A 17,464-nucleotide genomic window follows, 5' to 3' on the forward strand; every position below is an offset into this window, starting at 1 on the left:
TCCAGCCCGCCTGGCGATGAATGTCCGCCCGTTCAGCTATGTTGGTCTGGATTATTTTGGGCCACTTCTAACAAAAGTAGGACGTTCCAACGTGAAGAGGTGGATTGCCCTCTTTACATGTCTCACGGTACGAGCCGTACACCTTGAGATAGCGTATAGCTTGTCAACAGCCTCCTGTATTTCTTGTGTGCGACGGTTCATCGGTCGCCGAGGATCGCCGATAGAAATCTTCAGCGATAACGGAACAAACTTTCAGGGGGCGGAACGCATATTACGAGAGCAGATCGACAAGCAATTGCCCACGACATTCACGAAGTCGAACTTCATTCCTCCTGGAGCTCCACATAGGGGGGGTGCATGGGAAAGGTTGGTACGGTCTGTCAAGGTAGCCATGAATGATGCATATTCAGAGGGGAAATTAACCGATGAGGAACTGCAAACGCTGGTTGTTGAAGTAGAGAGTATTGTCAATTCGAGGCCTCTGTCATACTTGCCCTTGGACTCTGAGGAGTCTGAAGCTTTGACACCCAATCACTTCCTTCTGGGTATCTCTAGTGGAGCGAAACAGGGCGGTGTGAGCATTGGGAAATCGCAGAAATATCTTCGTGATACGTGGGGAAAAATACAACGTCAACTCGACAAGTTTTGGCAGCGTTTCCTTGTAGAGTATCTTCCAATTATCAGGAGACAACCGAAACGGTTTAACGAAACCAGACCCTTGAAGGTGATCTTGTCCTGGTCGCGGACGGGGCTAGTAGTGAGTGGCCACGAGGCATGGTTAGCAGTGGTGGAAAGCATCATGCGCTTGACGTGTTTTTTTGGTTCGCATCAAACACAATCTTTGCTCTCGCGCTCGCGAACCCAAAAAGAGAGAACGGTTCACGATTTCCCGAATCGACGAACCAACACAAAACAAATGTCGAACGAGCAGAATCGCAGTTGGTTCGCCAGAAGGATCGCAATGTAGATCACTTGGTTTGTTGCCATTTTTTGTACACTTAAAGGTAATTAGTTGGGTGTTTTATGATTATACTGGTCAGGTATTATACCAATAAGTGGTATCCACGAAAAAGTTTACCAACATTTGATTTCATTACAAAAATATCGGCCGCGAACCTCTAAAATAAAAAAGCATCGCGCTTGCAAAAGATGCGATGCACTCGTTGGCGTTCGTGTCGTACGATCGTGAGCCACAAACGTGCGAACACAATCACATAGCAAAGGTTTGCGATGCAATGGCATTTTTTTGTAGCGCGTAACAGAGTGTTAATGATTAATCATAAATTTAATCATGATTAATGATTAAGATTAATCAAAATCATTAATCATAATCACAAAAAAATCTCATTTAATCATTAATCATTAATCTTAATCACACTGTTTTTGCAATCTAATCATTTATCAGTAATTATAATCATAAGAAAGAATATTAATCAATCATTAATCATTCATCACCAAAAATGATTCATCATATAAAATATATAATCCAATTTAAATTGGTTCAAATGCTGTTTCAAATAATATAATTTTTAAAACTTTTTACAAAAATCTCCCGGACAGAGTTACCTTTTACTTTTGAAACTTCAAAAACATGTTAAACAATAAATATATTTTAATCATTTCCAGTTTTTTGTGATTGATTAATCATGATTAATCATGATTTTTAATCAATGAGCCGTTTTTAATCATTAATCATAATCATTAATCACAGATAAAACTAATTTTAATCATTAATCATAATCTTTAATCATCCTAAAAATCAAATTAATCATTAATCATAATCAATAATCACCAAAATTGGAATTTTAATCACCAATGATTATTCATGATAAAAATTTTTGTTAATCATGAACGCTCTGGCGCGTAAGCACACGTTCGTGATCAATTTCCACCACTGGCCGAGTGCGCCAAGCCACCGTACAAACTCATCATGGAATCTACAGACGACCGACAACTAGGCTGGCAGTGCTCGACGTACATGGGCAAAGTGCTGGCCCTGAAGGGGAGCACCGGGGGAGACTGTTACCGGAATCGTGTAACGTTTTGACGTTTTTATTCTGTTTAAGTAAAATAAAGTTTGAATTCAGTTAGATTAAATTGTTAAATTTTTTGAATATTTCGATTTTGATTTTAAAATTTGTTTTTTTTTATAATTCATTATTAGTTTTCATGATTATTTTAGTTAATTTGTAGCTTTTGACGTTTTTATCTTTTCAAGTAAAATCTTAATTGAATTGGATTCGTTGATTTGCCTTAGAGTTTGAGCCGTTTCATTTAGTATAGATTATCCGTTTCATATATGGTTTTTATCTAGGCTAAGCTAATGACGATTCATGTTGTATCTTATAGGACTTTTTCGATGGCGTTAAATAGTTTTTACGCCATGTGCGATTTAAATTTTACGCACTTGTATATAATAGTTTGTAGATTCAATAGACGACTGCTTCAATAGCAGGAAATTTACTTGACTAGAGAAATCGACTTGACTCGATCACTTTATAGTTAAGTCGGCTGGAGAGCAGAAGTGAGCTTCGGCGACCTTCTCCCAGTTTGTACAGTTTTAAAGGTGTGTAGTGTTTATTAGAATAGTAGTTTAGTAATTCAGTGTAGTTTGAAGTGAATTTAAATTTATTTGTCTTTGTAGTTATTTAAATTGTGGATTTAGTCGCCAGGGGCAGACACTCTGTTCCCTGAGCATTTGTTTGTTTTCTAAAAGGTAATTATTGAAAGTGAATTCGTTTTTAGTGTATATTGTTTTAATTTTGTGTCTCGTCTCTGGACCTTAGCGTCCAAGACGCTTTTTATTTTGGATTCCAAGCCATTTTTGCTGCTCCTCGCCCGCCTAAACTGGCAGTCAAACGGAGAGTAGTGAGTATCCGGCCTACCCGCGTGCGGTTTAAGTACGAACGGGCAGAGTACCGGACTGCCGACACTCCCCCTCCGCACCTTTAATCCGGCGAACATTAACGGGAGCTAAGCAACGTCGACGATTGGCCACGAAGCACCGACCACGAAAAAGCCTGCGCAGGTACGTCGTTTTTTAGTTCATGGCCATGATAACACACACCCACACACATACACACAACACGAACCATTTGACGAGCATATTGTGAAAAAGAATATACGTTTAAACGAATTCCATTGTTTAGTTTTTCCTTGTTTCAATTGTTTTTTTTGTTTGTTTATTTAGATATCGTTTAATAAATTCACTTCAGCGACTTGTACTTGTTTGCTTGTTGTTATTTATTTTGTTCTAACTCTCTTTTCATGTAAATTTCCGGTTTTTGACTCAGTTTGTACGTTTTATATTAGATTTTGGAGGTTTTTTAGTTGAGCTAGCGGCCGTTCGAGGAAGCTCTTGAGAGGAGAGTCATCACATTAGTCGGGCAAACTTAAATATGAACCGGTGGTCTCTCGTTCGCGAGAGTGGCGCAAAAGCCATCGCGTTTACAATCGTCGAGATAGGCACCCTATCCGAAACGGTTCAACCACTGCAGTGACAAGCCGTCTGTGACCAGTCGCTTCGCGATGTCCACTCTTTTTCAAAGATTTTCAGTCTGACTCAGTGAAATAAATAAATTTAAGAGGGAACACAAAGGATTTCATTAGCTAGCTAGTAGAAGAGATTATGCTAAATATTAAGATAAAATAAATAAATAAATAAATACCTAAAATATTACAAAATCATGCAGCTATATATAAACAATACCCATGCAATTATCATATCAGATAGATAGGAGGACGGCAAACAGTCAAATCAAATTTTATACACAGAACACAATTTGTTAAATGACAGACAACACCACACACCCACATTACACCCCACGCTGACTGCGCTTGGTAGCCGATACAGTTTGGCACTTGAGCAGCTACCAACAGACGAAAAAAGGGCTATTCGCTGGTTCCGAGTAGGTCGGGAGCCCGAGACTCGTCCACTTGCTAGAGGACTACGATAGCTTCAACACCTCTCGAAGACTAAATCTAATCAAAAGTGTTTTAAAAATATTGGGAACGTTTAGATCCCCTAAAGTGAACTGTGGCCAGTGACTGGCAGCGAACGACAGTGCCAGTTCGAACGGCAAGATCCACAAACCCCACAGTGCTGGCCAATACTCACCGTTTGTAGACCGCGTGGACGGGCTGCGCTAATCAGGCCCAATCCGTGGTGCAGAAGAAGACGGAGTCGGGTCCAAAGCCGTGGTGCCATAGTATCCACGAGCTGGTGACGAATTACACCCCAAGCAGTGAACGGTATCCGAAGCGTAGGACGAAAGCGGAGAAGTGAAGCCCAGGTTTTGGACTGGAACCTACTTTGAGAGCCGTGCCGAGACTACGAGGACCATTCTTGCCGGCGAAGCGAGACCGCTCCAAGACCAAGAGTGTGGAGTGAAGGTGTTCTGGGTCCGCAGAGGAATTCCGGTGGACGAGACGTACCAAGCCGGCCACGGCAGGACGCCCGTGAGCCCCACGTGAAACACCGGCCGGCGAAGCCATTCCACGAGGGCCAAGTGACGGTCAGGACGGCAGCGCGGTTCCAGGCAGCGGTATCAGGGCCCCACACTGACACCACACACTACCGTAAGTACAGCGTTGGGGCATAGATAGGGCCGTAGGGACATAGGTTACCTTTGAATAAAGCCGTGAAACATTCCAATCCTTTGTTTCCCCTCTTCTTGCGAAGCCTCGGCGGAACTAGCCGACCCTGAGTGGGCTGGGGGTCCTTGGGACTGAGCGGGCGTAACGAAAGTTAGTTACACGTCACTGTTGATAGGACATAAAAAAAGGAGATGAAAACAAAACGTGAACTATAGACACCGAACGTGGAATTTTGCTACTCATGCTACATTTCATTATTGCCAATTATTATATCTTAAAATTATTGGTTTGTGCTTAAGACTAGTGTTTTTATCCTGCTTATGAACTAGTAAAGGCACTAAACCTAACCTAAGAACAAGTTGGACAGTGATATAGAAGAGTCCAGAATTGTAAAGGACACTGCAAAAATCTGTGGTCGCCCTTTCTTTCCTGTCGCAACAGGTGTCGAGTGCACTCCCTGACGATGAGACCCTCTTCTTCGCACGTTCTACTATATTTGCCAACATTCTATACTCCTAAGATTTGTAGGCTGGCTTGAACCACTTGCAGCACGTCTATGGCGACTCATATATTTTATGTGGATATACTGATCAGTCAATATGTTTACTTAAATACTTGCTTCATTAAATGAGTTGAGGATTATCCCTACAACCACTTATCTTAAAGCCTCTCACTGGGATCAATTTGCCCATCAGACCAGAAACATAACGCGAACATTCCGCAATTAAATTAGCATTTGGATGCAGCTTGGTCAACTCTGAATCTAAAAACCGATTCACGTTCGCTATACGGAAAGGGTATACATATGTGTGTCTTCGCCACAAAACGCCACTGCTGATACTAGGAATCAAACAACCTTCGGGGCAGGCAGGTACACACACAAACACCGATCAGGGATCAATTTATTTGTCCAATCATCGATAAATCTTTAATTCACTTTACAGTCTCACGCCTTCGGGCGGTTACGGAAACGCTCTGCAGTTTCGCAACCCGTGAAAAGTGAATTGGCCCACCGACGACGATGGTTTTCCGGAAGTGTCCGTCAATCGTAAGCCGGCGGCGGCGGTGGTAGCCAATGCTGACGACGATGGGCGGCGATTCTTAGAACGTTTTGCTCTCTTTTGGCGGTTGCTACCGCTGCTGCTGTCGTTAGATGTGTATCGTGTACGGTCGAATAAATAAAAGTACCATAAAATTAAATCAATCACTTCGGGTGGACCACTTTGCTTATGTGCGATTAGATAAATTGGCGAGTTGAAATTTGGTTTATAGCCGTAGGCGGCGTGGGACCGAAAAAAGGAACGGTAATCAAGAAGAAATATGAGATGCGCTAAGCAATCCCCCGAGAAGTAAATAGCTGTTGATGACAAGCCATCATTTCTGTACTTCATAGTTGTGCACTTTATTTCTGCCTTTTCTGGCTTGGTGTTTGGGGTTGGGATTTGGGAGAATAAGAAAAAGTTTCTTTGATACTATTGTTGAAAAATGACAAGACACTCCTGTAGTTTGATTTTATTATCTTTTATTATTAAATATATACCATTATTTTTTTTGACATTAGGTCCCGTGGGAATACCACACACGTCCCTGGAACTAAGCTCGCTTCTCAGCTTAATGTTCTATGAGCACTTTCACAGTTACAGTTTTCTGTGAGTTAAATTTCGATGATTTGCTACAATTTGTAATCAGTCAATTAATGCACTTCAAACTTGAGCTTGTCCAAACAGTAATCTGAAACATGTCATGCGCACACGTGCCATCGGTTTCCAATCAACTAAAAGCATGATTTTCTGAGAGCCTTTCCGAGCGTCATAAAACCATCATATACCTACCAGCAGCAACTGAACTTGCGTTTTTCCAGAAATTGCAGCTTTTCCAATTAGCCCTCTCAACTTCAGAGCCCGGCCAGCGCCCACTTCGGTGCCAGTGTCCTGTGTACACCTGCAAAAATCAAATTTATTTACATTCGTTGTGTCGTTCTACGTTTTAAGTTAATTAATTTGTCACCAACCGGTCCGAACGATTCTAGTGGTAGTGGTTGGCACAAAGTAGGAACTGGCACCGTTGTACCAGTGCAAGTAAGTCAATCAAACTGTGCAAGTAGAAATTTGACTCCGGTCTTCGTACTACAACTGCGAGCTGACGAAGAAGCAACCACTTGAATGTTTCCAATCTGCTCCTGCGAATCGGTCGACAAAACGTAGGTATTGCTTTTCGATTTGGTACACACAGATTGAATGAAAAAAAGCATCACGGGAACTCAATTTTCCACCATCCTCTGAATCCATTGGCTGGTTGTTGTCAGCTCAACAGTTGATTGGTCGCATTTCGATTGCAAACCAGTAGAACTAAGCTAACAGATTGGATGCAGCAGAGACTGGTGCTTATTCTGAGTTTTCCCCACTGACACGTTCAATTGACGTCATTCGGATGAATTCGAATAATTTGGCCTGGGGGACTTACCGTTTGTCAGAGCAGAAGGCATATTTTTCTCTACATGGCTCCCATATCTCAATGATACTGCTTAACAGGAGCAACAAACAATCTCCGACAAACATAATTCTTCCATTTAGCCAAAAAACTTCCAGTCTACTTATCAGCCGGAATGAATTGAACATAACTCAATTGTCTTATCGAGAGTATCAGCCTTCCCTGGAGATTTGACTCAACAGCCCTTTGGCCCTGGGAGGAGGAGAAAGCCGTCGGAAAAGAAATCGACTTTCAACTCGCACAGAAATCACACTCCCAACGGTTATCAGCACTCACGAAAGTTAAATTAACTTCTTCACTCGGTGTCTCCCGTGATGAGACTTTTTTGTTCGGCACTTTTAGATTTTAATTAAGTTCCATAATCCGCTTTGCCGGTTCGCTGAAGCTTGCCACCACCACGTAGGCTCCCGAACTCAGTGGGGTTACTTCTGAATGGGTGGGGAGGAGTATTGCTTTGTTCTAGTTGCCCAATACAGAGAAAAGCATTTCTTATCATAATTGTCATAACTTTTGCTAAGCTTTGGGAATCATTCCGTGGATTGTGAAGATTATTCGAAAGGAAGTAAAGGAATATCTGATGATTTGGATGAACGAAATTGTCGGTGGTCGACAACTACCAAACTTTTCGTGAAGTGGAACAGTTGAGATTTCCTCCGCCCTTTTTCAAACAATAGGCTAAGAAATTTCAGAATCAGACGTAACTTGTTATATATTCTAGAATGTAGGCCGTTGCCGAGAAATCGATCTCAACATATTACGATCGTCAGTGGCTTTCTAACGTCAAATTAAACCGATGCGAATCCGTGAGGTGATGCCTACAGGATCGTGATGGCCAAGACAAGAGGTATAATATTTAGCTCAGAGATGCATTTAAACGTGTTCTGTTCAAAAGCAGTGCTCACGTGAGCCATGTTCAAGTTCAAACACTAGTGGGTGTTTGAACGCAGTGCACTGTGTAGCTAAGCAACGATTTGCTGACTTCACTTACATTCGGTCATCACCGCTAAGACTTGGCTGTCGGTCGAGGTCAATCGGATATTTTCATAACGTTTTCGCGTTCATCGTTGGATACAAAATATCTGCAGAACCTACGAAGGTTTGCTCTTTCCTATATGTATAAGGCTTCCACCCACTTTCAGTAAACTTCTAAACATCTAGGGCTCATCGCACCTGGTCGAGCCCGGCCACTTTCTGGACATCAGTTTCATCCCAATTATAAAATGATGAACCAGAAGTGCTACTTGGTACTCCGGTCGATGCCCATATGAGCCATGGTACGGCGTGCGGAGCACCACGGTCCGTTTCTGACGCAGTGTATTGGAAGTTTTTATCTCGGTCATCTTGCACCCTACATCCAACATAAAGACACTTAATAATAATAAGCTTAATAAATGTTTACTCATCGGATAATTTGGTGGGCTGCTGGTTGGAAAATAACCAATAAATCTTCATTGGTGATAAGTTGACTGAATACACTGGTATGGAAGCGCAGTCACGTCGAACACCTAGAGTCTTACATTCGGCAGACAAATGACTGGCTCTAGATCTGAACTGTCAGTTTTGAACACCGTTGTGTGAGCCATCTAGTTACCTAGATTTTGTTCAAAAGTGTGAACACGCACTTGAGAGCAATCAGGGAACACTTAAGGCACGCTCATCGCACATGAGCGTTCAAAATGCATCTCTGTAATATTTAGCTTCTACACTCTTAAATGAAACAACACAGCACACGAGTAACTTTCACGCAGCGACCGAAAAGACAAAAGAATTTTCACGCAGATTTGTGTAACACCGGATCAGCACATTTTTTGTGTTGATCCAGTGATACACAAATCTGCGTAAAAATTCTTTTGTCTTTTCGGTCGCTGCGTGAAAGTTACTCGTTACGCTGTGTACATCGAGTTCTGCGTGTACAGAACAGTCTCCAGAGATGTTGGAGAGAATCATCAAGGGGCTCTTTCCGCGCCATGATCCAATTCCTTGGCCTCCTTTCGTAGGGCAGCTGGGGACTGGGGCTTGCGATGAGGAGAAGATCACCGAGTGGGTACGTACGAAGATTGGAAAATCCCTTAGTTTAGGTGAGGTCCCGCGTCCGGATAGAGTTCCTAACTTGGCTTTAAAAGTAGCTACTGCAGAGGCTGCCGGGATGATCAGGTCTGCTATGCAGAAATACCTGAACGAAGGAGTTTTTTCCAGAGATTTGGAGGTGGCAGAGCCTGGTACTATTGCCAAAAGCGGGGAGATCACTCGAAGACCCGCTGACATATATATATCAATATGCTTCATCAACACGGTGGGGAATGTCCTCGAAAAGATCATCCACAACAGACTGCTGAGGCACAGGCCGCCAAGATTACGCCCAATGTTAGAGGAGGGGGATTCGCTGCAGTGCAGTAGTGACTCTGAATGTAAGAAACGATTTCAAACGCGACAGTTGGGTACCTCAAATGCATGCAAGTAAGACACCCCAATTGTGACGTCACGTAAGATCGTAATTGCCTAAGGTAGCCTAACAGTAGAAAGAAAGAGCAGCCCTGGGTTTACAATGTCTTTCACCAATAATAATCCGTTACTTCGTTTCACCGGGCTCACAAAGGAACCGTCAAGCCTCGTCTCGTCTTGTATGGATTACCATTGTAGTTAAATATTTCACCCCTTTTCTGTACACGTTTGCCTATCCTATACATTCAGCCTTTTTGTAGAGAGTTTTCCTAAATGTTGCTCCTGCTCGAATGAATCATCCTCTGAGTATTGGGTGAATGAAAAACCATAAACGACTCTGAAGATACTCATCCCGCTGAACCAGCGAGTTACAACATATGAGTTGGTGACAGGACTCCAGACAGTCTTGTCCTGAGGATGTGTAAAGACGAGCTTGACAGGAATTCCGTTTCATCGGCTATCACCCAAATCGTCTTGGAGCTACAGAGGAGGTGGCGCGTGGACTCGGAGAATGGCTAGTTCAGACGCTATACAAGAGGTAGTCCAAGGGTTTGGAGTCGGCTATGTAGGTTATACCGGTGCCCTGCGGTCGACATCCACCCTTACAGCGAATAACTGATCGCGGTAAAAAACATCCTGGCAGCGTTGTTGTCGTGGCGTCGGTCTACTGGGTTGGATCCGAGCATGCGCTTCGTAAGGGATCCTCGGCAAGGTCGGCGCAGGTGAAGGCCCCATGTCAGGACGTCCTTCTGTGTGCTAGCTGATAGAACCTTACTTACGGGAAGGTTAAATCAATGTGTACGCGGTATCAGTTCTTTATGCTTGCTGTGCAGTTGGAAGCAGGCGTGGTGTCGACCCTGATGGGCTCCCCAAAGTGAGTTATCGATGTTCGATAATCCTCTCTGAAGCAATGCCTTCTTGGTGGTTCCAGAGAGAAGAAGGATTTTTTTGCGACCATGGGAATGTTGTTCAGTGAGTCTAGGAAATAACAGTTCTGGTATTCACTTTTTTTTTGTAGAGGACGGCACTTGACCCCACACAACCAGGACCTCCATGTACAGGTGTCTGAGCAAATTATCCTCCCATGGTTTAAAAGAAAGAAAAAAAAAAGACGGTCCAACGCTTTGGAGCTGACTACGGAAGTCCTACCGGTGCACTGCGGTCGAACTCGACTTATAGCGAATAAATGTCCACGAGGAGAACGTCCTGGTAGAGTTGCTGTCGTGGTGTCGGTCTACAGGGTTGGATCTGAGCCCGTCGATGAAAAGGGGTTCTCGATAAGGTCGGGACAGGTGAAGGCTCCAATGAGAATGGGAAAGGTTTAGTGGGTCGGAGATGTTTATCTGCTTCATTCGTTGAAAGTTGGAGGCGGTCATGTTGACTCCCCATTGCTTAGAGATGAAACAAAAAAGGGTGTGTGATCCCAACAAACATTTTTGCTGCACATCAGTTGCTGCTCGTATGGTTAATTTTAAAACAAGTTGTTATTCAGCTGTCATAGTTATTTGGGTTCTTCTTCTAGTCCACCTAGAACACTGAGTGCATTTGCTGTCAATCCAGTATCTAAACAGGAGATAGAGAAGGGTTGCTTAAGCGTCCACTGCCATGTATGATTGTCTCGCAGGTCAATGACTCATTAGTGAACTTCACCAAGATCTTTATCTGGTGGCTTGGTTGGTATACGTGATACTCCTGCGTAAAAAGTTAATAGGCCACAAGCTCATTGGCCTGCTTTCGATCTCCTGCTGTAACCCGAGGCAATCTGCATCATATCAATGGCGATAACGGAAGCAAAATGCTTTGCTTCCGATCTTTGCTGATCTGAACAGTGTTTTAACGATCGCCTCTGGGTCGGAGGAAAATAACATACGACTCGCCAAAGACGGCCCTAAGGAGGGATGCGTTCAAGCTTATTTATTGTTGATTGGCTTTGGAGAAGTACCTGGGTGACAGGAGTTGGAGAGATTACAACTTTTATTCACTTGTTGGTTCGGGAAAACTAATAGTAATAGTCGGAGCTCCGAAAAAAATATGAATTATTGCTAAGAAAAGAGAGATCATTAGACGATGTGAGCTGGAAAAATCGTTCCAGCACTCACAATTGAGAAGTTTTTAGCTCTACGATGTTGAGATATGGATGATTTGTCCATGGCGTCTGTAAATATCAAATCTTTATCAAATGAGTTAAGTTTAAAACAGCCTGAAGCAAGAAGAAAGAAAATCAGGTTAAGTACTGTTCCTTTAATTTCACTATGAAGTGACTCGACTCATACGAGACACTGAAGGCGACCAGCTGAGGATAAAATACGTATCTGTCAAAGGATGCAACTGCTTAGTGGAATTAAAAGGAACAGTACTTAACCTGATTTTCTTTTTTACTTACAGGTACACTAACGCGCCCATGTTCATCACCATAGTCAATGGTCAATTGGACATTTAAAACTGTGGATATGCTTATGAAATACTGTTGATAAGGAGTCTTTATCCCATTTGGGAAGTACCGCCAAAAAAGAAGAAGACTACGCTCACAAAATCATGTTCCAGCCTTGGTTCCAGCAATCCGTGCAATTCTATCGAGTTAGTTCTAAGTTATCCTAAGCTGGAACGTGATCAGGACTCTCTCTATAGTCTAAGAGTTAACGATAAGAGCCTAAACTTTGAATGTGTAATTAGACTGGAAGAAGGAAGTCTCAACACTATGGTCTAGGACTGTACCGCTACATATATATAGAAAAAAAACCCAGACTAATCCACCTAGCGGTGATAGTGCCTTTCTCGTCGAATATGTACTCATAATCTTTCCGTCGACGCAATCAATCTTGCCTTAGAGTCAGTGATCAGCCCCAAATCTCTGTGCTTTGGTAACGGACGAGACAGAGGAAATGCTCATAACGGCGATCTGGAACTGTACCACCTATGAATTTCTGAATCATGAGAATACTTTATTTAGAAATTCAAGGTCATCATCGAATTGGGGCACTTATTCCGACGTTATGTTCAACGTATGGGCAGAGCCGAAAGTATAAGACCTTTTAGTTGACTGCTTGACCACCTTCACTGGAGGCTGATTCATACCAAGATGATAATTACTAGCCAGGATTTAACTTTTTCACAGATCACTTTGACAAAGTTTAATCTGCACACTTTATGCTACACTGAAAGACGGCTTGCGGTTGAAATTACTTCTGAGGGTCAATTTAAATACACAACGCCACTAAATTTGTGCAGACTGAATTCGTTTCAATTCAACAGATTAAGGTTTTCAATTTTACCATGGACCCGATTGATAATTAAAAAAGTCTCTGTTAGCAACCGGATTCGAAACAAGAACCTTTAGATCACCAGGCTGACACGCTACCACTAGGCTATCGAACCGATTGATATAAGAGGAAACAAAATGCATACAAGAAGCATTTGTGGGTTGTTGATTATGTTTTGCCATAGTAAATTTGAAAACATTTTTGTGCTTATCATTACCGCAAGCCGTCGTTCAGTGTATATTTTATTATCATTGGTTACAAGATCCATGTAAAATTTGTAATGTAGTAATTTGAATTGCCAATGCTATATTACATTTAAATATAAACAACATTACAGTGCTCGCCCTCCAGTCGCATCAAAATTTTGCGCAGTAATTTAATTTAAAAAAAAAAGACACTACACCGTCTTCAACCAGAGGTTGTACAGATTGAACAAGCACTAACACATGACAACGGACAACACACCAAATAAAGATTTAAAAGAATGTTCGGGGCTGATGCGCTTAAATTTTAATTTTTCCATACAACGTTGACCCATCCTACTGTAAATTTACCGTCTCAGGAATCAAAAATTGTGTGATTTAACGAGATCGCTTTAGTTTTTTTTAGGTTTTTGGTTTTCTTACACATATCCATCGCTTGCATTGATTTAGTTCACTTTCGTAATTCCGCTGAAGCACCCAACACTGCTTCTGCAACACCACCGGTAGCCTCTTATGTAGTCTCAGTCTATTTTGTACTGCTTACGAGACCCCCGGAAATGATTCCGGAACATTACCGGTGTATTTAAATGTGGTCTGAGTTTATGAAAACTGGTAATCAGGTTACCCGGAATTAAAAACACTACCGGTGCTAACTTCTATGGACTGTGCCTATTTTCTTATTATCCATGCATCAGGTTACTGACAAAAAAGCGATTTGATGTACCGCAAACATGGGTTTGATTCACTTTTATATATGTCCATTTCCAGTGGGACACTCTTAACCGGTTCCGGAAAATTTACATGGTTCATTTTTACATTTGACCAATTCCGGCGGGACACCTGAAACCTGGTTGTGGAACACTAGCGGTGGTCTTTTACGTAATCTCAGCTAATTTTCTTTACCGTTCATCAGCTTATCGAAAAAACCGCGATTTGATGAAGCGCATGCATAGGGTATGGTTCCCTTTTACATTTGACCTCATTCGGAGGGACACCGGGAACCGATTCCGGGACACTACTAGTTCTCCCAAGCATGATCTGAGATATTTTTTCTTTGTAACCGTTCATCAGGATACCTTAAATGCCATTTGATGTGTCGCGAATTTTTGTTTTTTTTTTTTGCATTCGGCCATTTTCAGCGAGACACCTTGAACCGATTCCGGAACACTATCAGTAGTTTATAATGTGGGCTTTGCTTATTTTTTTTTGCTGATCGTACAAGTTATCGAAAAGGCTACGATTTGATGTGTCGCATGTATGAATTAGGCCACTTCCGGCGGGACATCAGGAACTGGTTTCAGGATGCTACCGGTTCAGATATGATCCGAAACCGGTTCCGTAACACTACCGGTTCAGATAGAGAGCACGACTATTTTCCTATTTACCGTTCATCAGGTTATAGAAAAGGCTGCGATTTGATGTATCGCATGCATGTGTTTGGTTCACTTTTATATTTGGCCGCTTCCGGCGGGACACCCGGAACCGGTTCCGGAACACTACCAGATCAGATATGGTCAGAGACAATTTTCCTGTTTACCACTCATCAGGTTACAGAAAAAGCGGTGATTATATGTGTCGCATACATGGGTTTGTTCCACTTTTATATTTGGCCACTTCCGGCGGGCCACCCGGAACCGGTTCCAGAATACTACCAGATCAGATATGGTCAGAGACTATTTTCCTGTTTACCACTCATCAGGTTACAGAAAAAGCGGTGATTATATGTGTCGCATACATGGGTTTGTTTCACTTTTATATTTGGCCACTTCCGGCGGGACACCCGGAACCGGTTCCGGAACACTACCGGTTCAGATATAGTTTGCCACTATTTTCCTGCTTGCCGTTCATCAGATAATCGAAAATGCCGTGGTTTGATGGGTCGCATGCATGGGTTTGTTGCAATTTCATATCTGGCCCTTTCCTGGGGTACCGGTCCGGAACACCTAAATGGCCATAACTCTGGAACGGCTGGACCGATTCAAACCACTTTCAATAGGAAACAATGGGACAATATTCCGCGTCGATTGAAACATAAAGCGTTGAAATCGGATGATATTTACTATCCAAAAGTCAGGTGACATTTTTGTACACATACACACATACACACGCACACACACACACACATACATACATACATACACACACACATACACATACACACACAGACATCATCTCAACTCGTCGAGCTGAGTCGATTGGTATATAAGACTTGGCCCTCCGGCGGTTCTATCAAGATTTCATTTTTGGAGTGAACATATAGCCTTTCGGTACACTTTGGTGTACGAGAAAGGCAAAAAACATGACATATAGAAGTAGTATTAACAAGTTCAATAAAAAAAGTTTGGATAATATCTTTGCTTTCAATTCTTACATACAAATGACTAACTTGAACAACTTAGCGATTGATATTTTTCGAGAAAAAAGTGCACATGTACTCACTTTATCTATTTATTAATAATTGAAACATCAATTTGTGGATCATGCTGTGCCACATTTCAGTCTCTAAGTCTGTTTATTAAAGAACACAGTAGCATTTTTGCAGCAGCACTACTATCCTACTACCGGGCAATATAGCAATCAATCCTAACACCAAGCTAGTTCATCCGGACACGTATGTTTGTCTTTCTATAAGTAGTTTTCCCATCCAACCGCGCCGTACCGAGACCTCCAGAGCTATGCGTTCCGTTCGTCGTTCAGCACTATAGCGCTATGCCAACATTTGCTTCTTCTACCAGTAGTCCTACCCCCTTCAGTTTTTCCAGATATGTTTGCACACTCACAGTGCGCTCTCCTCAGTCTTCAGTCAGTCAGCTCTTCGGGGGAAAGCCGCTCCACGGTAAAGCACAAAATGCAACATGACGTTCGGAAAACATTTTAATCGGCAGCTTTGGATTTAAAACTTTATACAAACCTTTCATTTCTGACTTGTTTCGCTTACTTTTCCCATTGCGCTACGCTGGCTGTCGTTACTCCGATGCGCAGGGGTCCATCATATACGTCTCGAGCTGGCCATGTGAAAGGTGACTAATGGTGGACTTTTTCTCTCTCCTGTCTTCTGTTTTTTTTGCAGGTAGCAGTAGTAAAAGTATTTCGTCGTCAAACAACGGACTAGTGCCACGGTTTATTTCACGAGGGCACACGTACCGGGCGGTCGTCGGAGACACTCTGGTGCTACCATGCGAGGTCGAAAATCTAGGTGAGTAGTACGCTTTGGTATTGAGGAAATACTACTGTTATTCTTTTTCAGGAACGGCCGTAGAATAGTATAAGAACTAGAACAAGAACTAGAACAAGAACTAGAACAAGAACTAGAACAAGAACTAGAACAAGAACTAGAACAAGAACTAGAACAAGAACTAGAACAAGAACTAGAACAAGAACTAGAACAAGAACTAGAACAAGAACTAGAACAAGAACTAGAACAAGAACTAGAACAAGAACTAGAACAAGAACTAGAACAAGAACTAGAACAAGAACTAGAACAAGAACTAGAACAAGAACTAGAACAAGAACTAGAACAAGAACTAGAACAAGAACTAGAACAAGAACTAGAACAAGAACTAGAACAAGAACTAGAACAAGAACTAGAACAAGAACTAGAACAAGAACTAGAACAAGAACTAGAACAAGAACTAGAACAAGAACTAGAACAAGAACTAGAACAAGAACTAGAACAAGAACTAGAACAAGAACTAGAACAAGAACTAGAACAAGAACTAGAACAAGAACTAGAACAAGAACTAGAACAAGAACTAGAACAAGAACTAGAACAAGAACTAGAACAAGAACTAGAACAAGAACTAGAACAAGAACTAGAACAAGAACTAGAACAAGAACTAGAACAAGAACTAGAACAAGAACTAGAACAAGAACTAGAACAAGAACTAGAACAAGAACTAGAACAAGAACTAGAACAAGAACTAGAACAAGAACTAGAACAAGAACTAGAACAAGAACTAGAACAAGAACTAGAACAAGAACTAGAACAAGAACTAGAACAAGAACTAGAACAAGAACTAGAACAAGAACTAGAACAAGAACTAGAACAAGAACTAGAACAAGAACTAGAACAAGAACTAGAACAAGAACTAGAACAAGAACTAGAACAAGAACTAGAACAAGAACTAGAACAAGAACTAGAACAAGAACTAGAACAAGAACTAGAACAAGAACAAGAACTAGAACAAGAACTAGAACAAGAACTAGAACAAGAACTAGAACAAGAACTAGAACAAGAACTAGAACAAGAACTAGAACAAGAACTAGAACAAGAACTAGAACAAGAACTAGAACAAGAACTAGAACAAGAACTAGAACAAGAACTAGAACAAGAACTAGAACAAGAACTAGAACAAGAACTAGAACAAGAACTAGAACAAGAACTAGAACAAGAACTAGAACAAGAACTAGAACAAGAACTAGAACAAGAACTAGAACAAGAACTAGAACAAGAACTAGAACAAGAACTAGAAC

General features: G+C 41.8%; 1 protein-coding gene across 1 annotated transcript in view; it reads left to right on the top strand.

Moving 5' to 3' along the window:
- The window catches only part of LOC115263783 (neurotrimin), an 866,784-nt gene that overhangs the window by 580,875 nt on the left and 268,445 nt on the right, over positions 1-17,464 (top strand). The window contains exon 3 of the mRNA XM_062846064.1: positions 16,062-16,187. Coding sequence (XP_062702048.1) covers positions 16,062-16,187 — 126 coding nt within the window. The remainder of the gene's footprint in view (positions 1-16,061; positions 16,188-17,464) is intronic.

The sequence above is a fragment of the Aedes albopictus genome, chromosome 1 (assembly GCF_035046485.1).
Source record: "Aedes albopictus strain Foshan chromosome 1, AalbF5, whole genome shotgun sequence".
Classification (NCBI taxonomy): Eukaryota; Metazoa; Arthropoda; class Insecta; order Diptera; family Culicidae; genus Aedes; species Aedes albopictus.